The sequence below is a fragment of the Fonsecaea monophora genome (assembly GCF_001642475.1).
Source record: "Fonsecaea monophora strain CBS 269.37 chromosome Unknown Scaff192, whole genome shotgun sequence".
In the NCBI taxonomy this organism is placed as follows: domain Eukaryota; kingdom Fungi; phylum Ascomycota; class Eurotiomycetes; order Chaetothyriales; family Herpotrichiellaceae; genus Fonsecaea; species Fonsecaea monophora.
In genome coordinates, this window is record NW_019174123.1 from 1 (window position 1) to 24501 (window position 24501).

Consider the following 24501-nt stretch of genomic DNA (forward strand, 5'->3'; position numbering starts at 1 on the left):
AGACTAGGGTGTTTTCACGTATTAGCTCCCAGACCCTTCTGGCGAAGGCCTTTTCCGGAGGAAAAGGTTTAGCGTTGAGCTAAACGCCGTAGGCGCCGCGCTAAGGGTCTGGGAAGCTGAGACAAGTAGTCACTCCGCTCCTCGTAAGCACTACGGTGAATCATATTTGTCAACGACTGACCCATACGGTGGCGCGTAAACCACGGTTCGGCAATCCTTCTGTTGGCTACACATTAAATACCCTCTTTTTCCATCTCTTCTCCCGACAATATTTCGCAATGCTGCACTCGTACACCGAAGTTCAGACATTCCTGTGCACCGAAGACCCTGAACCGTCCATCCGGCGACAACGCGTTTATTCACCTGTCAAAACTCGCGCTGGCATGTCACCGTTGCCTTCATCTCGAAAGGGGATGCAGAAGAAAAGTTCAAGTCGCTTTTCGCAAAAACCGATCAAGCACCAACTCAGACAACGAGATGAATTCCGATATTTCGTCATCCATCTCCACCAACTCGGCAGGCTCACTCTTCTGGACGATACTGTGACCGAGGTCGAATTGAAGCTTGTGCCTACCGAGTCAGCATTGCCCAGCTCTCAGCTTTTGTGGTGTCACCTAATCCATACCAGACAATCTCCTCCACCGACGGTCGACCTGTGATGAGAGGTATTCTCATGTCATATTATCCTGAAGGGGCTCTTGAAGAATGGCTGAGAAAAACACAGTCGCCAATCTACACTGGCAGCGTTGGCCCCTTCAAATCTGGCGGGGTCTGCACAGTTTGCATTCAAGAAATATTGCCCACGCGGATCTCAAGCCCGGTAACATCGTCATCGATGACTGCGGGAACGCAGTCGTCATTGATATAAGCGGCATTGGCGGAGTCACGTACGAATTGCGTGCACCGGAGATCTGTTTCGAAGCATCACAGGCCTCGCTCGAAGCTGAGAAGCTGAGCGGCATCTGGGCGTATGGTAAAAAGATGTCGACGATTGCGGAGAGATACCCAGTGTCGCAATGGCTGCGAGAGGTTGCAGCAACCACCCATGTGTGGATCCTCCAAACTACGCCCGGGATCTCGGTTCGATTATTTCTGAGCTGGAGAGGCACGCTGCAATGACCGATCTTGAGTGTGACGCATGACTATACTTGACATCGACACTGTATAACGGAACCAACACACTGCTCTGGACGCTCGCACTGTAGAGAAGACATTTTGTTGCACCCGTTGATGTCACAGCCGGGCTAATCCTGTCGTGGACACATCGGTAGCTATTCCAGTGTTGCACAAAGGTTTCTTCGATTTCGCGCTATGGCTTGCAAATGACGAGGACCTGTCGTGGTGGCCGCAACCGTGGACGCGGTCACGGAACTGATACATTGACTGTGCCCCCTGCGAACCGGAATCGTTGACAATCACAGACAGCGGACTACCCGCCCGGATAGCAGGTTCTTGCTGTCCAATACACCACCCAACCGCCAGCCTACTCTTTCTATGGGAAAGAGGCCGGCGATGACTCTCAAGCAGAAGCTATGTAACGGGCGCTGCGGTTGTACGCCTCATTGGAAGAATTAGCAGAGTATCGTTACACGGAAAGCTGCAAGACGGTCAAGACCACCATCGGAAGGCGTCCTGCTCTCTGCGTGGAGAAAACGACAACTCCTGGAGGCTAGCCACCACCGTCCATCAGGCCTTTTCCGATATTCGAACGGCACAAGGTTATATGAAATGGATTTGCCATGACGACGACGAATGCGTTTACCTTTCTCAGGCAGGAACGATTTCAGCCATGGCTCAAGCGGAACGCCAACAGAGACCCTCCTTGTTCTCACCTTTTTTTCATTCCCCCACAGACAGGGCTTTGCACTTCTTTTCCGCACAGTCTGGACGAATGCCTTCAAGCAAGGACACAGCGGAATTGGTATTCTGTGATGGAATTTGCTCAAAAAAGCATACCTTTTTGTTACGTCAGTGCAGGGCGAAAGACTGTGTCATTGGGAATCTGCGCCACACTTTGACCTCTACTTTCCCACTCGGCGAAACGCACTGCCTCACTCAATTTTGTATGCTCACATCGGGCAACACGTCTGATTGACGCGCGTTCCGGAACTCATCGTCGAAAATGGGTAAATTCCGAAAAACTGTGAGTTTTCCAAGGAGCTCCCACCCGTGGGTAAATTCCGTCGGGTGTGATTGAGTGGTTTTCTCCTTCTTCGCTGTCGGGGATGGTGGCATCAGGTTTCTGATGGTTTGAGCGGATGACCTGCGCCTGCTTCACGCAAGACGGGGACATGCCTCCCGCAGTAAGAAGAACCGCGACTCGTCCATGAGGATATTCTCGCTCAGATATACTGCCTCACGATGGGATCTCGCTCAGACAGCAGGGAATGGTGGTACGGCGAAAAATGAGAGAATGTGGAGAGGATATGTTGCTTTCCTGCTCTCGTATACCACCACCTACGGCAGCAGGACATGAATTGGTTTACGGTTTGTCCGTTCTATTCGATTAATCAACATATAAGAAAGCAGCAGGTTTAATCATCGCTCACGTGGCTGAGATCAAGGTCAAGGTCCAAATCGAGGGGGAGGGGGCATTCAAACTTGCTTCAGAGTCTACGTGTAACTCCATGACCAGCACCACTCCGCCGGTCAAACAAGACATACCTATCCAGTTCAGTCCTGTCACCGATTCTCCAAAAGCCACTCCAAAATCTCGAGGCTGGACAGCGTCGACGGATCATCCTCCCCCAGCTCTTCCCTCTTGATCTCGACGACCCGGCCCATCACCCGCTTCGCCTCGCCGTACTTTTCCCGGTCCACCAGCACGGCCGCCAGATTACCCATGCTGGTCCACGTATCCGGGTGGTGCTCGCCCAGGAGGTCGACCGTCAGCTCCAACTCCTCGCGGTGCAGTCGTTCGCCTTCGCGCAGTTTCCCCTGCTTGCTGAGCGATGTGGCCAGGTTGTTCATGCTGGTTAGGGTGGCACGGTGGCGGTGGCCCAGGAGATTCCTGCTGAGGCGGAGAGCGCGTCGATATAGCTCCTCCGCCGCTTGGTGGTCGCCGAGTTGGGCCAAGGCGATGGCTTGGTCCGTCAGAGGTATCAGTCTCTGGATCGAGGACTGTTCTCGATCGTCGTACCGAGGGAGGAGGAGATGCATTCCTCGGCAAGGGCGGCGAGAGTGGTGACAATGGTTAGATATCCACCTGGGCACTTGGAGACGTTGGTATATCAAGGGATCGATTGTGATTTGTCCTCGTTAGACGGACCGGATTTGAGCTCAAAGTGTGCATTTTCTGTTCTATCTAGTGTAATATTTTGAACTCCTTGACAAACGATCGGCATGCTTTGAACAAAGAGGCGTGTGGAGGCCACCTTGACGCCGCAAACGAAATGAAGGAGGGGAGATTCTTTGTCCTCTTCACACCCACCCCAACCGGAATTGTATGACAAGGGCTTTGTTTGTGATTACTACTCCTCGACGCTCTCTCAAGCCCCGCTCGATACACGACTTTCCCTCATTTCGACAAGTGCCTGTGCTGAAGTTCGATCGAAAGACCCAAGAAAACTTGGACTAATTCAGTCGCGCTGCTTGTATTAACGGCGTCGAAGGGCAAAGCCCACCAATGAAACAAAGCCTCCCACCTTCACCTCCCCTTCGCCTCCAGTAGAGACATTCCCTTTGTCGGACAATGCTCCACAAAACTGCGCTTGTTCATCACATTAGCAAGGGGTTCTCCACACGGAATTTTCGAGTCACGGGCCTGTCACTGGACCATCATCAAGCCACAACACAAAGTCGTCACGCCATGTCGGACCAAGTGCGTCCCAGAGTGCCCAGGTGACCTTCTCCCATTTTTCATGGGCAGGACGCTTGGACGCTGGATCTCGCTGAAAGATCTGGTCAACCATTGGTCTCGTCTCCTGTCTGCGACCGTAGTTTCTCAAGACCTGAAGGACGACATTCATGCTCCTTTCCCCCTTGGTCAGACCTAAATGATGGTCCGTCTCGCAGAGTTCACACGTGAACATGACCGGGAGTGGCAGCTCGGAGGCGACGGCATATTCAAACATGTTCACCACTTGACGAGCGGCACCTCGATGGTAGCACGAGTTTCTGCCCAACAAGATCCTTGCGCCTACAATCTCTCTTGGGGAGAACATTTCTACCTCCAGTCGAGTGGCCACCAAAAGTTGACCGTCTACCAGTCGCGCCGCGGTCTTTTGGAAAACACCGGACCGACTAACCCCGCTCGTCTTGAAGAACGTGATCGGTAAGCCGTCGTCTCGCAAGGCCAAGTCGACCACCTCGCGCGTGATGGCTATGGCGCGATTGTCTCCTGCTCTGATGGTCTGGGGTGGTGATAGACGTGTATCCTCGTCTGAGTGGCGGTCTGAATGTGGGCAGGCATAGTTGAAGGGTTTCCTCCCACGCCAGAGGAATAGCTTCGCGCAGGATCGGCATGTCAGGTACTCCGGGTGGTCGCGCTCCAGAAGCTGCAGGAACCGTATCTTTTCGGCTTTGTCGTCGAGCGTCAAGTCAAAGTTGGCGTTGAGGAGACCATGGAGCTGTTGGCACGAGAGACTGAGGAGGAGCTGGGACTCTGGCTCGAGAAAATTAGTGGCTGCGAAGAGTAGTTCATTGGGAAGACGGAGCAGAGCAGGGATCGGACGGTGCTGTTGGTCTGTAGTGTCAGCCGGGGTGACTATGTCGTCGTCGTCGGCTGCGTCTATCCGTGAACTCATGGAACTGATGGTTGCTAGCACTGGAGCACGGGGCGTCGTGTAGGGATGAGGAACAGGTTTTGAGCGGAAGTTGGCAACCCCAAGGAATTTAAAATTGTGAAAACGCATTGCAAAGCTGGGAAACTCGTCAACTTTTCGTCAAAGCTGTGAACTGAAGAACGAGGGTTGAAAGTATCCAACTTCTACAGAGACAGATGGTGAGAATATATATAGACACGCTACCGGAAGCAATATCGCGGCCTACAATCACGGATAGGTAAGTGAAGAGTCTCAATCCAACTCGTTTGTCGTGAAACGTTAGCCACGTGAATATTCCCAAAAGTTAAAACGCGTTCGGTCCCGGCAAAGCATTCTCTGTCGCCAGTGCAGCCCGTGCAGCCCTTAACAGTCCGGTCGCTGTAACTACAACTGAACGAGCAGTGGGTGGACAAAGAGTCCTGGATCGTTTTGTCCATCGGTGCCCGCAGCCTTGTCTCAGACCTTGTCCGAATTAATCCTTGACATTCAAACAGTAGCGGCGACAGAAAGTTCTCTCCTGAATTCTGTCACAGATATCTGCATCTGGCATCCGATGCATCAGATCTCGTCAACGCAGGTCTTAATCTTTGACCGCTTATCTACCAAAACTCTGTGGGTTTCTGTTCATCAGCAGCAAAGATGACGTTACAGGCAAATCACCCACAGGACACAAATCACCAAATGAGCCTTTACAGGTTCTTAAGCGTCATCTTTCAGAAACAGTGGGAGTCGGATTGGATGCCTGCACGATCACTTGTCGCTTTCACGGTTCAATAATCTTCTGTTCTCTCCGGGAGTTGGCTGCGTGACCGCTACTTGCACCGTGACCTTGGCCATATTAGCCCGTGATGGTCCTTCGTACCGCATTCTCGAACATGGCCCATGCACGGTGATGATGCTTTCACAGGACCTTTCTCACCAGATCCCAGGCCATTGTCTTGCAAGACACCAAATTTTAGTACCGGAAATTCAACCCCCAAGATACTCAATCCCTGCCTGCGCAGCCAGCTTGTATATGTGTATGTGTACAACTACTTCAATCCCTGACTGCACAATATATCTTGTACGTACGTGGCCAGGCTGATCATGAGGCCCTGCGACGTGCGTGTGCCTGGTTAGAATGTGCTGCAAATGGTAACGACAAGTGATCTCAGATGTTTGGAGAGACCTTGATTCATCCAAAGAGAGGACCGGGTCAGTATCTGAGCTCATACAGCCGACGCAGGGACTGGACAAAGGAAGCGTCGCTGCTCATGCGGCAGAAAAGTACGTGTCTTGGCGGTAAAATTAAGGTTTGCACTAGCTGACAAAGCGGTCGGTCCCTTCCAAATCCCGACGGGCGGTCGGCGCGACCTCGGCTGTTTCGGGTTGTTTCGGGGGTTCATTTTTGGCTGGAGCCTGGGCAGGCAGGTAGCAGCAGAGTCTTCGTAAACCTTGAGACAACTACACAAAGACCATCACTCTTCCACCTCCCGTCACACTCCATGTAATTCTGGAGTAGCTCTTGTCGAATTCGGCTTGTCGGACTAGGCTGCACGGCTCAGGATGGCGGATTCAAACGCCGACGTCCCCCGAACAATGAAGTCGCTCGTCGCGCCACGTTATTGCACCCCGGCGGGATACGAGGTGGTCGAGGTCCCCGTGCCCGAACTCAAGAAGCCACACGAGGTGCTGGTCCGGATGCGCGCCGCGTGCGTCAATCCCGGCGATACGCAGGTCGCCAGTGGGGCGGTCAGGTTCTTCCAATCATTCAGGTAGTCCTGCCTTTTTCTTCATCTTCAGGAGGCAAGCGATGGACAAAGATGAGAATGAGACAACCTGTCTGATTACCTCCTCCAGCTTTCCGATCAAGTTGGGCGTCGAAGGCGCGGGCGTCGTCGTCCAAGTCGGTTCGGCCGTCGAGACTGTGAAGCCGGGGGATGAGGTGTATATGTTGGAATCGGACCCGGCGAGCAGTACTTGCACCCCCACGCCCCAGAGGGTTTTGGGGCACTGAGTACACGGGCTGACGGAGACTGCAGACTTTGAACATATCGGATTCATCTCCGAGTACGCCCTCGCGTCCGAGAAGTTTGTGATTCGCAAACCGGCAAACATGACGTTCGTCGAAGCGGCGTCCCTGTTGGGATCCACCATGCCCGGGATCGAGGCGTTCGAGACGGTCTTGAGACACATGCCCGAGGGCGAGACCATCGAGGGCAAGACGGTGCTTGTGACGGCCGGACTGGGTGCGCTCGGCTCGGTCGGCACTCAACTGGCAAAGAACGTCTACGGCGCGGGCAAGGTCCTCACGACCGTCTCGACGCCCAAAGTCCCGCTCGTCGAGACCTACACACCGGGCATCGTCGACAAGGTCATCGACTACAAGACGCAGGACATCCTGAAGGTGGTGCCCCGAGGCTCGGTTGACGTCGTCTACAACGCCCCCTGGGGATTCACACACCTCTTCCCGCTTGTCAATCCGAAATCGGGCGTCTTCATCACTGCCTCCGGGATCCCAAACAGCCGCTCCTTGAAACCCGTGTTCCCCCATCTGCCGCGTGTCATCGGCTGGCTGGCGGACCTCCTGCAGTGGTGGTATCTGTGGAGGTTCGTGGGCACTTCGGTCCACTACGAGATGATCATGAGCAAGCCGTGGGACAGGCAGAAGCTGGAACGAGCGGGTGAAGTCATCAACGCGGGTCTCGTCAAGGCAGTGACCACGGAAGCCCGGTTCGATGATATCGAGGCCGTTCGTCGAGGCTGCCAACACACGTACGATGGTCACGGTGGACTGGGAAAGTTTGTCGTCACGTTCGCATAGATTATCCATCATGCATGCATGACAGGGCTGAAAGAAAGTTCAAAGCCCACAGGAGTATCATGGCGAATGCTGGCTCTTGCGGACTGTGATCTCCATTCTCGGGCGAGGCGGGATACAAACCCCTCTAGCCCTTCGAGATCAGCACTGCTTGGGTTACGAATGCACTTTGGGATTCGGTCAAGCTGCTTTGGCCCTGCTCCTGCTCCTGCTCGTTCGTAACGTATGTCGTTCTCTCCATTGACGTCGATGAGGAAGAATATCAAACTCCGAGTAGAATGCGGAGCGAATTCAAACCTGTAACGAGTCTATTTCTTCTTCTTCTTTTTGTGATGGTCTGACTTCCGTTAGACGTCACAGCCACAACAGTATAAAATCAATCTTTAGCATGATACCACAGAAGCGATGTTCATTTCTGGCTCTCCTCGCTGGCGTAGCTGAGGGATTGGTGCTCTACACTCTCCAGAAAGATACACCAATCACAGGAGTGGTCGAATGAGACGAACCGAGCTTCGACACTACCCTTCGGCAAGGCAAGCGCTCGGAAGGACGATATCACCGCGGATGTAATCCACCAACACGTCGTTCCTGATCAATTTGGCCGACCTCAGTCTTCACCCATCCCTGTCACATACTGCCGCTGCACTTCCAAACTTTGCCAGTCACAGAGTTTCAGCCGAAAATCTTCTTGTTAGATCGTGGAGGGCAGTTGCCCTGGAAATAAGTATCTTGCGGTACGAGTTAATTGAGCGACCTGTACCCGCTCGGCTGGCTCCGGCAATGGACTTCCCTGATGTATGGGAGTCTTCATCGCCCATCGGGTTGGTCCTCTTGAGACATAAGGATTGGTAACAGTCCGACTGGTGCGACGTGGATCTCTGTGGGACGTGCTTGAGGCAAGTAGCGATCGGATGGAGATGACTGTGACGCGAACACAGTGCAAATGGCTCTGCAAATCGCCGATATCTCTTGCGTTTTGATTCCCATGGGAAGCATGGGAGTGAGAAAAGGACTTTGGTTTCCGCCAACGTGTAATCGCGAATGACTGGCACCGTTTAATCCGACTTGAGCTGTCGCTGGATAATCAATTTCGTATTTCTTGAACAGAATAGACCTCGTACATGACGACTGACGAGCTTCCTAACCTGGAGCCTTGCCGGCGTATTCGTTGGTTTGAGCTTCGTGGCATTGACGATGCGACCTTCTGTGACCTGGATTGATCAAAGTTACTGGAAGAGACTTTCATGTGGAAGCTGCACAATGGACACTGAGCATCCCGAGCATGCGGAACGCTCATTCGGTCGATCATGTATTCGGAAGCTGGGCCTTTGGTCAGATTTCCAATGTTCTGGTTGTTTAATCACGAGCTCAATCTTAGTTTCAAATGCACGGTACTGGAAAGGGCTTTGACAAGCGATATACTCTGCCTTGTACTGCGGTATCCTTGATCGTAGGCATGTCGAATTCAGCTGGCAACCATGGACCAAGACCGCGATCATCGTTGCGGTCGTCGTTCCTCACATGATCCCAGCCGGCAGTTTCCTCCCGTGCTTCCCAGGAAGGACAAGCAAGGTAGACATGGTTGCGGAGCGTTGTCTTCTGTTGGCTCTATCGTTGCCAATATGGTCGATATGCTATTTGGTGTCGCCTCCATCCTATGGTGTAGAGCAGGAAGGCCCAGGTTACTGCTTTTGTCTCATGATAAGTATTCCTTTGTGCTGGCATAAACGCTATCGATGTCTTCGCACCAATTCTGCTATATATTGACACTATCGTCGCCGCTTTCAAGGCATCTGTTGTGTGCCATTGTTCCTTCTTGTATCGAGGACGGATGCCGTGGGACTCTGCCTGAGATCGGCCAACTGGTTCTCTCAGATGTTCCACTGTCACCGTCAGGGTTCGTTGTCGAAATGTCGACAGAGATGGCAACGCACCTGCACGTCACCGCTACCTCCTGTGTCTCGACTTCATTCCGAAGAGGTATAAGACTCCCGATTCAGTACCGTTTGTGCGTCGTTGCAAAAGATCTTAAACTCCCTGGGTGATAGAAAGAGCCCAGTAACTTGTCTTCAGATGGCACATTCACCAGCGTTCGAAGATGTCACCCCCTCTGTCACTCAAAGCCTGCGTTGATCATTATCAAATCTTGTCAACGGTAAGTGAGCCAACAACGTATCACCAAGAGAGTAGCTGACACCACGTCGGTATGATCTGTTGTTGACAAAAAAAGCGGAATAGGTCGCCGTATCCTGCCACTTAGTGCTTGGCTGTTCTTGCCCTTGGATGAAAAGACTGCTCACATTCCCCGATTTAATTGATTACGACCAGAAACCAGAGGAGCACCACGTTATCTGACATAGTGAGTGCTTCACGGAAATCGAGCTTTGATTGCTATCTGATGTTTTCTAAGCGCTCGTTATCGTCTGGCCGCAAAGTCTTCTGCAAGATATGCCACCATCTCAATATTCAGCATACATTCCAGAAGTGCACTGCTTCTGGATGCTGGAAACAATGGAAGACATGCCAGGCGGGGGGAAACTGGAGGCTCTGTGGGGTGAGTGCTGGGAGCATCCGGCCTGTGGACCATCGGGGACAGCGCCGAATTGCTGGATCAGAAACAATGCAGCAAACCACTAAACCTAGTGGGCCTCCTCGTGGCGCCTGTACTGGCGATCAGGTTGATCATGGTTGAGGAGGAATCCACTTTGCAGGAGAATTGATATAGTTCATCCTCGTCATCCTCGTCGTCCTCGTCATCCAGAGTATCGATCAGGCCCTCGAGCCATTCATGGGTCCAGATTGCAGATTCTTCAGGCTTGGTTCCGTCCCGCAATGTCCAGTTGAACACATTCCGAGTAGCCAACCGAGACAAATTCTCACCGTGAGAAGCTGCAACTAGTGCCATGGTTAAACGCTGAGTGCGACCATGTTCTTAGTCGGAGTCGATACAGTAAATACGAAATTCGAAGATTGAATCCTGGTGCCAGGGATCTGGCTTGTTTGGCTGTGATTCCTGCATCGATTACGTGCCCGTGCCCATTTCCTTGCCAAACCCAGTGGTTGTATGTCAAACGATGTCCACAAAGAGCGTGACTCTGAACCTCGATTGTAGCACTTTTGAGAGCCGTTGTCCCGAGAGGCTTCCAGGGACATAATGGTGGTGGTCCATATTGGCTCGATTCAATGTCAATTAGGTACATCAGGCGAAACTCTTCCTCGCGGCGAATCAGCTTGCAACCGTCGCTGTCCTCCAAACACTGCACCTTCCCGTGGTACTGAGGATCCATGAATGACTGGGGAGACTGGGTCCATTGAGTGGATTCAAGCGATATTGTCGGCAGATAATTCCCAGCAATCTCAAACAACCTGGGCAGTAGGCCGGTGATTGTGGACCCTAGCCAGAGTGGTGCAGAGTTTGGCCGACGATGGGCCATCATGCGGACGATAACATCGTATCGCTGCTCCTTTAGCAGACTTGGAACAATTTCTTCCACAGGTGGAAGTAGCCATTCACCCGCAAGGTTACAAGTCACGCTGGGTTCCCAAAGGCATCCAAGCATGCAAGATGCTGCTGTATTTGGGACACAGCTGTATGCCATGAAATGTGGTAGGTCTTCTTTGCCTGGCAAAAGTCTGAGCAATGGTGAATGATCGTTTGGACTACCGGTGTGCCGACGGCTTGTGTGCGTAGACTCTGGCCAAGGGAGGGTGATGGGAGCACCGAATCTTCCTTGCTCGGGTATTGTCAGTGCAGCAACAAATGCGGCCAAGAGCTGGTCATGTGCGTTATGAAGTTTGGCGAATTTGTAGAGATAGTGCTGCGCCAGTTCCGAGGCTGGAGGGTGGGAAGCCGTAGGCGAAGAGCTCCTCGGTTGACCATGGCGGATCTGGATTCGCGGAGAGCCACTCGCTAGATGGCATGACCACATGGGATAAAAGTCTCGACCAGAACGTTTGAGAGCAGCGCGCCATCCATACCCTTTGGCTAGGACGGCAGCCCACCATCGACACTCGCCAACATCTGCTTCGCCAATAGATATGAAGACTTCACTGTCGCTTTTGCTCAGAGTCCCAGAGGTATCGCACGTAGCCTTCTCTTCAGTGTAGCTGATATGGTCTTGCTCTGACTCTTTTCGCAGCTCGATCAGCCGTGCGGAAAGCACGTAAGCCCAGCCCAAAACAAAGGCGAACAGGTAGTTTCCGTTCCCGCTAGTGCGATGACATCCCTCAATGCCCGACCACTCCGAAGGTAATTCGTTTGAGAAGTGGCAAAAGGTTGAGCGAACAGATCCGATAATGATTTTCTGCAGTGCTGATTTCTTGATATTTCCGCTGAGATCACACTGAGGCGCGTCAAGGCCCCAGACCGAGAATCCCTCGAGATATATTGAGGTGTCACTGACTAGCTCTTCGATTTTTGCGCGGCTTGGGAGAGCTGGTGTTTGGTGGAGGAGGCTGCTGAGATTGAGGCAAGACGAAGGAAAGCTTTGAGCGGAAAGGGCACGGATGAGGAGTGAGGTCCATTGGCGTCGGGAGGCGTGGAGGACAGCGGAGGACTCCTCACGACTAGGTGGGAGCGGATCACTTGCTCGGCCATTCATGACTTGAAATTTATGTCCAATGTGAGATGTTGGAAGTAGAGCGGCTGAAGTGGAGCTGGTCAATCCTGTCTCCAAGGACTTGGATGTTGAAGGGTATCTCGATGGTCTGGTCCCAGCTCTTGCTTTCCACGGCGTCACTTAACAGGCAGGCAGAGTCTGCAAATGTGGCTTGCATTTCGAACCGAAGTAGGAGTTTCTCTCAATGCTTCCATGAAAGACTCGGTCGGATGTACCTGTTGCTGAAGGACTCTGAGGCGTCGTGTTCGTGAAGGTTGATCTTGGTCGAAAGATCACGCACGTCTGTGTGAGGAGAAGAATTGCGAAGCGCGTTCAACCACTGAAGACTATGACGCCAAGACGAAAGCAAACTGAGATTCGCGGAGTTTAGTTTTTCCTTGCAGTATCCGACTCCTGGCTGACAGAACTTACTCCCTTCTATTGGTCTGATAATCATAACGTCTTCTCCCTCGCTCTCCATAAAGACAGGTCCTCTCCGGTAGGCTTTGACCTTCCTAACAAGACCTTTTCGCACTGGTTCATATCAGTTAATCAATCACTGTGATCATTCTGATGACCGTGAACAGACAGACGCACAGGAAGCCACTTTTGGTTTTTGTGTGTGTGTGTCTTTGTCCTTTCTCCTTGTTGTCCGGTGCTGGTGGTTCTGAATGATGTCAGGATAACTAACAAATGCAGATACAGACTCTGTCAGTCAAAAACACGCTATGCCGCGGCATCCCAGAAACGGCTGCTGATTGGCCAGCCCGCCGAAAGTCGCCTGTCGGACAAATCAGTATTTTTCCCAACACACGTGGTTGCTCGCTCCACCTGCCGTTTCTCAGGAGCCCTTGGAATGTCATGCTCCGCGCCGGTTGTGCCGTGGCTCTTGTGTCTGGGAGGGCATCAAGGTAGCGGGTCCTGCTAAGAGGTTCGAGCACTGCCTTGTCCTCGCCAGCCTTTCTGCTTTGTGCATGCCTTCTGCAGCGCTGCTGAGAGCCCCCTCCGCCCCCTCTCGCCAGCTACCGCCCCCGAATTAAGGCCAAAGTGCGACCCCATAACACGTCCTCGTAATCTGTCTTTTGTTCCGACAGAGGAGGTTCTACTCCGAGTTTCTGTTGGTCAATTCCGTAACTATTTCGAGGGAAGTCCTGGATTTTCTTTGTCTTCCGCTGGAGGTTTCACATGTGCTTGCGGTTCAAACCTCGTCTTCGTTCCCCGAAGGAACCGTCACCATCGGCTCGCTCACACCTCTTGACAGCCTGATGGACTTGATTGGATAAAGGTTGGCATGTAGTGTTGGCCTCGGATGGTTGGAGACCACCATGAAGGACTGCCTTGCGTCCTCGTTAGATGATATCTTCGCCGCTTCAGTTCGACTGTCGGAGATGAAGTGTCCTCGCTTGGCTGGTACGCCAACACTCTCGCAGACAAGTATCATAGGATCGAGAGAACCACGTTCCCGTCGTCGGTCGACAAGATGAACTGGGACGACGAGGTCAACGAGTGGCTTCTTCCGTCGAACGAGCAGTCCAAGTGAGTATCTTCGCGCACTTCAGTTCGATATGAAGCCCTTGAGCACCTGCGGCCGATTAATTGGAATTGTGCGGCCGGTAAATCTACCGCAGGAAGCTATACCCGCATTAGACCAGTATCGAATCCCGTACTGGGGTTGGTTTTCCGCTCGTACACATGCTTCGATTTCTTTTCACTCTATTGTCTGTCACTCGCCATCCGGCCGGAGTTTTCATTCTCTTCTTGCGCTCCATCTCGAGTATCTTCTGGGAGTGCAGCTCCGGTGACTCCATGAAATGTATGTAGGACAGAAACAAGCGGTGCCGCAATGATTCCGCCAACGCTATCTTTCCGAGGAGAAGGGTGGCCAACCTATCCACAGCTAATGCTGTGAGATTTGACTGAGGACTAAGCGAAGAGTCAGCGAAAAGCAGAAGTGGGAGCCGCGGTAATAGTCGTATGACGCCAAACAATCCCCATCATTTTCCCACGCTGCCTAGTGTTTCCTTTCGACCTCGGGAGGATGAGGTACCTCGCAACGGGCACCTCCTGGCCACGACGACGTCCCCGGGCTTCACTTTGTGCATGGGGCACTTCCCGGAATCGGACACGTATATGAACCTGGCCTTCTGCATGATTCTTACCGGTAATCTGACGGTGCCATCTCAGAGCTTCGCGCCTCTAGGTATCCGCACTCTTTGAGCAAGATTTCCTTCTTCCTCGCGAGCCTGTTGACGTAGAAGGTCGATATATGGAACGCGTGGATGGCCACAGAGCTGAGCGGGTCCGCAAGAATGACCGTCTGGCACGCGCTGACCCCAGCATATGCACAAGGAGAAGATCTTGAACATAAGCACGATTGCCACGATCTGTGTAGGCAATAACACTTCATGAATATGATCATGCACCTCGCAAATGTCACCTCATTGTACCTCACGTTCGGGTTCTTGTTCGTGCCCGAAGACATACCCGGTTTCGTGTTCTCGAGGTGGCCGGAGATCGTGTTCAGGTTCTCAGGCATCCTCTCGTACGAGTCAGAGGTCATGTGTCTGAGCGAGGAAGGTGTGCCTGTTGTGTCTCGACGTGTGTGCTATCATCATCATCTCCCCAAGCACAATAGGTCCATCCGTATCAGCCCATCGTGCTCATCCCCAGGCCACCGACTCTAATGACGTGCGCCATCTGCTCCAGCTCCATGACGATGTTCATGTTCGAGCATGTCTTCATATCTGTGTCGATGTTCTGGGCCTTGGGCCTTTCCCCAGCCTGCGATCTATAAACTCTTGGCCCTGTCATGGTGGACGTCCCACAAAGTACAACGAGACGATGGAGAGCGTGTGGACCTTCGATGAGACGTACGCTTTCAGGACCGTAAGGCAGGCGTCGTCCGGAACTAGCAACAGGGGAGGGACAGGAGGGAGAGGGCCTTCAAGACAGTCGCCAAGGGCGCCATGATGTTGAACCAGATATCCAGGCCCATGGTCGTGGAGTAGTACTTGTCGTTATTGTTGAGGCAGCTGGGGTTTCCGAGCATAGACATGTTCACGAGCGAGATCATCGGATAGATATGCCGAGCTTCCGGCGCTCGTGACTATATCATCAGGCGGACCTTGGTGTTGGGTAAATGAGCGAGTATGAACTGCAGCGCCAACATGCGGAGCATCGAGCTGTCGATCGCGACCAAGATCATGCACGGCACGCCGTCAATGCCATCGCCGCCGTGAGAGAGCACTTCGTTGAAGAGATCACCGTAATCAAATCTGTGACTGGAATATGCATTCTGTGTGGTCCCATGATCGAGGCGATGACTGTGGACGTGCAGATCGACGACTTCAAGGACAGCAGCGCCACGGTGAGCGTGTGAGTCATGGCCCCTGAGATGGGAAGCGGGAACTTGGTCTCTCCTTCCACTGGCTCCCGCTGTATTAGCGGACAGGCTCAAGATGCTGGACATAATCGTGAGGCACAGCTGGACCGACATCTCGAAGATGCTCGAGAAAATCCCCAGACCATGCATAATGGAGGGCTGATATGCGTGGCAGACTCCAGGACGCTGCAGCTGACGGAGCCCAAGGCGGGCGATAAGACCTGTGAGGGCAAGGTGTATTCCGACGCCATCGCCAAGGGGACGAACTGGGTTCTTGTCCGGTCAACAATCGGAGGCGTTGTGACAGTATGGGCGTTCCACCACATCACATACAATCTGGATAGCGACCGCCATCGTTGAATTTGCCGCTGATGTCGCCTTCCGCTGCTCCTGATGACCTCTTGGTCATTCGTGTTGCAACCTGATTCCCTCTTCTGTGGTGAATTTAGATGCTCCCTTTCCTTTTACGAGACGGCTCTCTAGCCGTGGACGAGTCGGTTTCTCCCCTCAAGACACAACGCGGCGGGACCAGTATGCCACAGCAGACGATACTGTTTTGAACTCGACATGATGGCAGAAGGGCTATGCATTGGAGGGAATATCCGCGCGGATCCCACGAGCATCAAGCACATAAGTCATACACTGCGCCGGCTGGGGAGGACAACGAGGTGCTCATCACTTCCCTCGCTCCTCTGCAGCCGCTCTGAAAGCCAGAATATATTCGTAAGCGAGGATTCAGGCCACTGGGGCCGCCGAAGAATCAGCCGTGCGGAAGCACGCAAAATCCAAGCTGGATGAGCAAGGGGTGGGTGTTCGAACAGAGAAACCCACAGAGGAAAACCTAGGCATCGGGGCTGGAGGACATTATTGGAGGGTGTGAGAGAGGATCGGATTGTGGTGGCATGTAGAATTGCCCGCTATCCACAGGCTTGTAAAAAGGTCTGGGCTTGCAGAGAGAGAATGTCGCGGTAATTTTAAGGTTCCCGCTATCCCATTTCGGGCTGTCACCTGACAATGCATGTATTTGGGCCCCAACCTTGCACCGCAGCGACAAGCGCAGATGGAACCCTCATTCTAGAGCCTCGAGGCTCTCTGTCCGACTTCACTCTTTGGCAACGCGGCTCGACAGACTTCTAGCAGTGGCTGCTGCTGTCCTCGCCGCTGGCGAGTTGCTTCATTGACACTATGCTCGACGGCGCGGATTTCGAGTCGTTCCGCAGAGGGCCACATAGAGGGCGCCAAATCTACCATCTACAGATCCTTGAGTGCGGTGAGATCTGGCTCGGACGACACCATCCGGCTTCCTGACGCGGATGATCTTCACGTCAAGGCTGCCTGTCACAATCAACGAAATGCTCTGATCTTTAGAAGTATCTACAGCCCGGTGATGGGAGTTTGCTGGCAAAAGATGTATTACGACGACCTAAAGACATGCTTTCAGTGACAAAGACCTCGTCCGCCGGCTCATTTCACATGGAGCGGGCCTTAATGCTTGTAACAAGAGGCCATGTCCCTCTTTCGATGGCGTCACGCTTCGCTCCCCAGATACCCCAATACTGCAAGTCGGTCTGGTTGCAGCAGTCAGCCCTGGTTGTTATCTCCAGTGTACCGTCACAACGAGCCGCGGAGACGAGCTGGACAATAATGGTGCATCACCTAACACTCTCTTGGGCTGATAAGAAAATCAGAAGCAGCTTTGCTGGCGAAATCACCAGGCTTGGAATTCCACTGCACGCTCCGATCCGCGCGCGAGGGCCGGGAACGACTGGCACACCGGAAAGCATTAGGAGTATCAAACGTAGGCTGCCGCTTTAGATCAGGAATATCCGGGCCTCTCCTCGCTTCTCTATGATGGAGGGTGCGCCAGTGGTTAGAAATCAAACGGTCTTGGTTGCCAAGACCTCGGACACGGTGGCTATTGGCAACCTGAGGCAACAGAGCCGGTGGCATTCTAACAGGCGGCCTAGGAGAGTAAGGGGTGGTCCGAGGCGACCTATAAAGGCTCCGGCTCCGGTGCTCTGCTTAGCGAGAAAACAGGCAATAGGACGGGTCGAAGACGTCAATCTGAGTCTCAGGGAAGGCAGAATCATACAAACTCGGCGGGATTCAGCTAAGTGAGGAGATATTGGAAGAGGCAGCGGCGCTTATCTTGCAGCCATGTGGGAGCAGCAAGTGAGCAGGCAGAAGAAGAAGAAGGGGTTAGATAAGTTTCCGAAGCTTGGACACCATACGTACTTCCAGCCAGCCAGCCGCAGTCTGACAAGAAAGCCCCTACATGCCGAGGAAGGCAAGGATAAGGACAATGGCGTGGGAGAGACAAGGGGTGGAATAAACCAACACTGGTCTCAAACTCATGGGGGCAGGAAGATCCACGAACCATCTGTCTGCCCCTTCGAGAGCCGCTCAGGACAAGGCAATCACAGAAAGCCTCCTTCAGCCCGCTTGAACTGCAGCTACCCATCTGAATCCGAATCTGCAGATACCGCCGCCAGGGACAGCCGTTGAAGATACCGATCCCTCTCCTCGAGCTTCGAACGGATCACCTTATCCACGTCACTGCTCCAGTACTGCGAAATATCAGGGAACTCGGAACTGTCATCTCCCGAGAAGCGAGGCATGATATTCTGCTTGAACAGATTGTAGAACTTCGTCGTTTCGAGCGCGTGGAAGAACTAGAGGGACCCAATGGTCCAGTTCTCCTCCACCATGGCACTTCGTGTGGTCTCCGACGGCGACGTTAGAAGCATCTCTTGTTGTCGAAACTTGGCCATGAGTTCCTCGCGTGCGTTGCAGAATCTGTCAAGCTGGGTCTTGCCATAAAAACACTCGACCTTCTCTCCGGTCAACCAGTAAGGTGATCTCAGCATTTCGGAAGGGTGTGAACACGCCCATTCCAAGTCTATCAGGCTCTCGACTTGCCACCGCTCGTTGACGAAGATGTTACTCTGTTGCAGATCCGTGAGACCGAGGAAAACCGGGCCTCGTGCGGTCTTGCGGTTGATGAACTAGGGGCATGATGGACCTCGTTGGACCTACGGCGGACATCTGTCTCCTCCCGTCCTTCTCATCGTTCATGGAGTTTGGCTGATGCAGAAGGCGGCTGTCATGGTACGCTAGGAGATCCAGCACGTAGCTCTCGGTGCATTCATAGGTTCGTAAACGGTCATTACCTGTCGGAATGTCTTCATTTTCGAGTGCTTGGAGTTGGAGAGTTAAAGGCCGCTTGGAGAGTGATATGTATCCCTGGTCGTCAATGGTAAAGGAGCCAATTCGAGGTTGGGGAATCTTTGCTAACGACACCATGATACGGGACAGATCCTTGAATTGGTTCCGCCGCCGTGATGGAACGCATATTTGAGTATCTAATGTCTCAGAGAGCATCTGCCCGCGCTCGATATACCCCAGTACAAGGTAACAAAAAGCGATGATGTTCGACGATCCCGGACAAAAGGCGACGCTGATGGGAATCTCGCAAAGGTGCGCAGCCGATCGGCAAACCATCGACAGAGCCGGTCTAAAGAAGCATTCTCAAGAGGTGTGAACTGCTTGTAATTAGACCGCGTCACCAAGGCTCGACTAGACAAGCAGGCTAACGTGGATTTCAGTGGAGACGCCGAAGCCCAAGAGCATGGGGATGGGGACATCAGGACAGTGTTGGTGAATGTAAATATAGGTTGCCGCCTCACATCTGACTTTCTCGTCCATGTTGCCTGGGACCAAGCCCTCACCGACTTTATACGGGAGTGGGACACGGAACAGAACTCGTTTGAGCCCCTTCCAATCGACATGAATAGGAACACGCAGATTGAAACTGCCGTGGTTCCAATCGGCGACCTCTGAAAGCTTGCAAGCATTCACGTTGACGTTGAGACATTGTGCAGCAATATGAAGAATTTCATTCTCTTTCTCAAGAAGCATGACTATCAAACTGGATGCGTTTCTCTGGGTATTGCAACATGTGGAGGACATTGTCTTCATCATCAAGGGCTTCTGATAGCCTCATCTTCTTCCCGCTCAGCTTCACCCATGGAGTGGAAAATCCAATGGGAAGCCAAGTATTGGAGATCAAACATCTAGTCTGGTAGTAGATGGACGAGGGACCGGATTTCGACGGCTCAGGTCACAGGCGGGGCGACGGTGTAGGGACAGAGCGGATCGCAGCAGGTGGCGGGCGGTATGGAGAAGATCGCAGAACGAGGTGGAGATATGGAAAGGCTTTCGGAAAAGAAGTTCAATGTCAAGGCTAGCACAAACTAGAACAAGGACTAGATAAGCGGACGGCACGCGATGGCCCTGGGTCGATAGAGATAATGAAAGTGAGCGGCGGCATCTCACATGAGGGACTTGACCTTGTTTCGCATGGGAGCTCCCCAGCGTGGAAGAAGGAAGCTTTACCGAGACTCTCCTGCCTTTTGGAGAACCAGGCTGCGCCGTTTTAAATGAAGTGACCGCCAAGTCAGAATATCAGTAAAACGCCGTGATATGCTATCCAGAAATGGAACTGGCACCGGGCTCTAATAACAAGGCAGAGGCCAAGAATCAACCAAGTTGACGGCAACGGGCAGCACGTCATTGATCTTGTGTTGACAACGTCGACTCGAGGCGCGACATCCATCTCAGTTGAATTTATCAACACTACCTGTACAAGTAGGCACTGAGAGCGCTCTGCCAGGACAACTGATCACGCCGCAGGCATGCACAGCGTACCACGTGATTGCGCGTGCGCGTTGCATCTTGTGAAAGGGTGCAATCCTCACTCCCGACCCTGAGAACTATTACCCTCGTCTTGCCACACGAATCATTCCAAAAGTTGCATTCTTTCATGACCGTCGCGTAAGTCAGGGGCCTTCTTCTCCATATGAATACTGACACCTGCGCACAGAAGCTCCGACACGTCAACTTCCCCCTCGTCACCTCAGTACTCCCAGCTTCAATATCCACGGAACCACTCCTACCTATCGTTCACCGAATCGGTCTTCGTACATGTCGACGGCACAAAAGTAACTGAGAAGGTCATTGGACAGGGTGCAACAGGGATTGTCATTGAGCAGGGACACTACGCACTGAAGGTGCCTTACATTTCGAGACACATCAAGATTGATGGAGTACCCGTGGAACTGGGTTCCTTGACACCAAAGGAGGGCGAGTACGACGACCGAATTCCGGTCATTGAAGCGATTGGAGTTGAGAAGGCAATCTATCGAAGATTAGGTAGCCACGACGGTATTGTCCGCTGCTACGATCTCGAGACATCCGACCCTTCGATCCGAATGGAGCGCATGAGCGGTGATCTTCGTCATTTTCTGAAGGAGCAGGAACTACAACTACCGCGCGGGACTCTGTTGTCCTGGTTTCTCCAATTGGCCCACACAATGGCCTATATCCACGAACACCGGATTATCATTGCAGATATTCGATTGGATAATCTCCTCCTCAACAACACTTTAGATGTGAAGTTTTGCGACTTTGGAGAATCAACCTTGATGCCGCTCGAATGGGACCTATCTGGGACTGACGAGCTTGGTTATTCAATCTTGAATGACATTGGGCAATTTGGCGCGGTAATGTACCAAGTCATCACCGGACGTGAGTGCAAATTCGACCTGACACGGGAGGGATCCGACAGTTTGTATTCAGGGCCACGACGAGATGACCTCCCGTCCACCGAATCTGTCTGGCTCCCCCATATCATTGAGAACTGTTGGACTTTGGGGTTTCAGTCCTCCAAGGAACTCGCCGCAGCGCTGGACCGGGCACCACTTTCCTGAAATCACGGTCTAAGATATCTGTAAGAGAAGACTGTTTCGCGAAAAGAAGGACATCGATGACCAATCTGGTATACAGTACACGCCTGTGCAGCAGCAACTGAGTGCCGAGGCGCTAGATGGCCTGACAACGCACGTTAGCCCATCAGTCCTCAGCCCTTTGGAACATAGTGGCCTGCTCCTCCAGACCGCGGAGAATCACCTCAGGATGGCATCTTCGCCCTGCAGGAAGGTCGACACACCCGGGCTTAACCAAGTCTAGAGACGCTTTTCGATGGTGAGACTCGGTGAGCGATCCGGGGCTCCCTTGGGGCCAATATCAATACCTGCGAGATTCTCCGCATCATAAGCAGGATCATGGCCCTATGGTCTCGAGATACCAGACTTGTGAGGTGCGGTATGTTGCTGAACGGAAGTACTGACAGCGCCACCATTATCGTCCACTGGAGAGGCATTGAAAAGGACTGGTACTTGTGCAAAGGCGCTGTATCTCTCCACACTCCCCCATACGTCTCTTTCACGTCCCCGTGATTCCACGCCTCTCCCAAGCTCTGTCCTCGAATCACCACTGGCAGCTTTGAGCTATCTTTGAGGTGTGGGAAAGCTCTTTGCCTCATCACGCACAGTTGGGCCACCCCAAACAACTGATACGTGATCTTTGTCAAGCTATGAATCTTGCCCACCTCAGAAATGATCCGACACACAAACGAGGGCCTCCAGCTCATCGGCGATACATGCGAGGCGTGCTTTCAATCCTCCTTCACCAGGGGGGAATGAACGGATAACGGATCCGGGGACTTGTAGGTCGATATGGCGACGGTGAGAGGTACCATTCCTTGTCGCTTAGATGAAAATCGGGTGCGTACCAATGTTTAGAGTAGCAAGTTGTCATAGCAGCAGAGAAGGATACATCTCCCAGCCACTGCAACCTGATTGCCTACTTCGACCATCGTCTCGTCATTGCCGTATGATTTTCTTTCGATTACTGAAACCGGAAACGGGGTGATGGTATCAATATGATCCGAAAGGACATATTCGGCTGGCGGTTCGATCGAACCCCCGCCCGTCTGTAGGGTTGTCTTTCCCGTTTCGAGACAAGGTCTGTCAAAGACGAGTAGCGCATTCAGGACGACAAATTCTGACCTTGCTATGCTCCCAGCTCGGGGATTCTGGGCTGGCGTAGCCCTGTAAAAGGTAGAAGAGCAGCCTCACTCGTTGTCGCGTTGCAGGCTCTCGGCAATGCGGTCGGCCTCGTACTCGGCGTGCTCTGGAAGTTTCCTGGAGTCAACTAACGGTTGGGAAAGTTGAGAGGCTGCGGAGGTTGTTGCGACCTAGTTTCGAGCCTTGTTCTCCAGTCCAGGTCAATGGTGAGCTCGCGGTGACTTTGAAGCCAAGCGGGACCCTACCAAGCTTCCTAACAAAGTTGAGACTCTTCTCCTCTATCTTCAGCGTCTAAACAACCGCCTCGAAGCGGCCAACTTCTCGTCTAGTTCTCCTCATAATACCGGGCTTCTGAACATGGGGGACAGAAGCTAGATGTCTCGAGCGCACGTTAGCCATCTCTTGGAGACCTTCCTCGCAGGCACTGCTGATGGAAGGACTGAAGTGGCGCAGAGGTTGTTTCGGGAGGAATCAAGATGTCTGCGATGCTAGCTCGGAGTGGCGAGGACTTAGCCTGACGATAGGACGCCGCTCAGAGCCTCGAATCGGCCGCCAGATCATAACTCCGCATGAGTGAATTGGCTCACAGTCGTTAGCAGCCATGAGTCAGTTAGAACTCCAGGCGATTGCGGCCTGTGCCGTACGAAAAGGGGATCAAGTGAAAAGATGACTCTCCCAAAGGTCCAGAGTGCAGATCTCGCCACGAGCCTTGATGAAGGTGCCGTGCGTCAAGGTCAGCGTTGCTGGCAGCAATGCTCTGCAAGGGACAACGGGATCGTGTCTGTGTACAGGTAGCATCGTATAGAGCGAACGGACGGGATAGAAGATGTGCAGCCTTGTTCTGGTCTCGGGTTTGACAACATTGATTGGACCTGAAGGACGAGCGGACACCCTGAAATGACAGAGTGTGGCACTTGGTCTCATTCGGCATCAGGATTCAGACACAGCAAACCGGAAATATCGAGCACGGTGAAGAACATTCAACTCGTTCGATTGCAGTCTTTCGGCTACCTGTTCCATCTGAGCAAAGTCAAGCTAATGCAACACAGTTAGCTGATGAACTCCGCGCCCAGGTCCGAGGAGTCGTGATGATACAGCCCAGGATTCCCAAAAGCCATCCAAGAAATGTCCATTCATATCAAGGGCTTGAGTGCAACACCCGTCATAATTGTTCTGCAACTCTGGTCCCCGTAGAGACAAAGACACGGTATAACGCCCACGACAAGCCTCGAATACAAGCCTCGAATGATGAGTAGGGCAGAACCTGAGACCAAAACGGACATGGACGCGTCATTTCTTCTCGTGCATCATATCGCACCCAAGGCAAACAAGCTTGCGGGGCAGTCTCGTCTGGCAATTTCAATCTTGTTCCGAGAATATGGAGGTGTCCCATGACAGTCTCCCGGCTTGAGATATCGCCAGTCACACCCAAAGAGGATGCCGTCCTTCAAGAGACGTGATGACTGCACACCTCCACACTTTCAAACAGTGAAAGAGCCTCGCACGAGGACACGAACGGCACATGCGAAGCATTCTAGTCTGCACCCTGCACCCGGAAGGTCAATCGTGGTGATTGTGTATCCTCATCTCTTAACTTGCCTCAGGCTGCGGTGGCATCGCCCGCCTCGGTCGCCGTAACCTTGCTCAAAGGGGCGATTGGAGGCGACATGACGCGGGTTTGGTCGGGGATCGACGGAGATGAGGTATGGCTGTCGCCGGGAGTCATTCGTCGTGTTTACTCAATGTCGTTGCCTACCTTGAGATAGGTTCCCGTATCAAGGACAGAGGGTTTCCTTCAAAAGATACCATCACATCTAAAGGCTGATGATGGGTGCGCTTATGGGGCGCTCTCTGTTGCTGTCAGCTCGAACACAATCACATCGCGTTTTGAGGGCTCAAGGAGTCGTGGAAACGGGCTTGCACCCAATTACACCTGATCAAGATGTTTGGTCTAGATGTGTCCATCTCTGTGCGTATCGCGTCAAAGGCCTGATTCAAAGTAATGTCGGTCAGACCGGAGAATGGGCTCTCT

The 24501-nt window shown here is 52.8% G+C and overlaps 8 protein-coding genes across 8 annotated transcripts; 4 read left to right on the top strand and 4 right to left on the bottom strand.

Annotated features, from left to right (window-relative positions):
• Nucleotides 1–705: 705 nt before the first annotated feature.
• Nucleotides 706–1119, top strand: AYO21_11875 (hypothetical protein; the record flags this gene model as incomplete). Its single annotated transcript, XM_022661754.1, has 1 exon — nt 706–1119. One exon carries the CDS (start codon nt 706–708, stop codon nt 1117–1119), a length of 414 nt encoding a protein of 137 aa, XP_022505927.1.
• Nucleotides 1120–2682: 1563 nt separating this feature from the next.
• AYO21_11876 (hypothetical protein) lies at nt 2683–3159 on the bottom strand (the record flags this gene model as incomplete). Its single annotated transcript, XM_022661755.1, has 1 exon — nt 2683–3159. The coding sequence occupies one exon, from the start codon at nt 3157–3159 to the stop codon at nt 2683–2685; it is 477 nt and encodes a 158-aa protein (XP_022505928.1).
• Nucleotides 3160–3755: 596 nt separating this feature from the next.
• Nucleotides 3756–4853, bottom strand: AYO21_11877 (hypothetical protein; the record flags this gene model as incomplete). The annotated part of the gene is made up of 1 exon (XM_022661756.1): nt 3756–4853. One exon carries the CDS (start codon nt 4851–4853, stop codon nt 3756–3758), a length of 1098 nt encoding a protein of 365 aa, XP_022505929.1.
• Nucleotides 4854–6308: 1455 nt separating this feature from the next.
• Nucleotides 6309–7566, top strand: AYO21_11878 (hypothetical protein; the record flags this gene model as incomplete). Its single annotated transcript, XM_022661757.1, has 3 exons — nt 6309–6517; nt 6603–6718; nt 6785–7566. The coding sequence occupies 3 exons, from the start codon at nt 6309–6311 to the stop codon at nt 7564–7566; spliced, it is 1107 nt and encodes a 368-aa protein (XP_022505930.1).
• A 2608-nt stretch (nt 7567–10174) lies between these two features.
• AYO21_11879 (hypothetical protein) lies at nt 10175–12164 on the bottom strand (the record flags this gene model as incomplete). Its single annotated transcript, XM_022661758.1, has 2 exons — nt 10175–10458; nt 10637–12164. The coding sequence occupies 2 exons, from the start codon at nt 12162–12164 to the stop codon at nt 10175–10177; spliced, it is 1812 nt and encodes a 603-aa protein (XP_022505931.1).
• A 3136-nt stretch (nt 12165–15300) lies between these two features.
• On the top strand, nt 15301–15903 carry AYO21_11880 (T-complex protein 1 subunit beta; the record flags this gene model as incomplete). Its single annotated transcript, XM_022661759.1, has 2 exons — nt 15301–15536; nt 15606–15903. The coding sequence occupies 2 exons, from the start codon at nt 15301–15303 to the stop codon at nt 15901–15903; spliced, it is 534 nt and encodes a 177-aa protein (XP_022505932.1).
• A 2093-nt stretch (nt 15904–17996) lies between these two features.
• On the bottom strand, nt 17997–18846 carry AYO21_11881 (hypothetical protein; the record flags this gene model as incomplete). Its single annotated transcript, XM_022661760.1, has 3 exons — nt 17997–18188; nt 18249–18548; nt 18580–18846. 3 exons carry the CDS (start codon nt 18844–18846, stop codon nt 17997–17999), a joined length of 759 nt encoding a protein of 252 aa, XP_022505933.1.
• A 1519-nt stretch (nt 18847–20365) lies between these two features.
• On the top strand, nt 20366–21311 carry AYO21_11882 (hypothetical protein; the record flags this gene model as incomplete). The annotated part of the gene is made up of 2 exons (XM_022661761.1): nt 20366–20376; nt 20426–21311. The coding sequence occupies 2 exons, from the start codon at nt 20366–20368 to the stop codon at nt 21309–21311; spliced, it is 897 nt and encodes a 298-aa protein (XP_022505934.1).
• Nucleotides 21312–24501: the final 3190 nt, after the last annotated feature.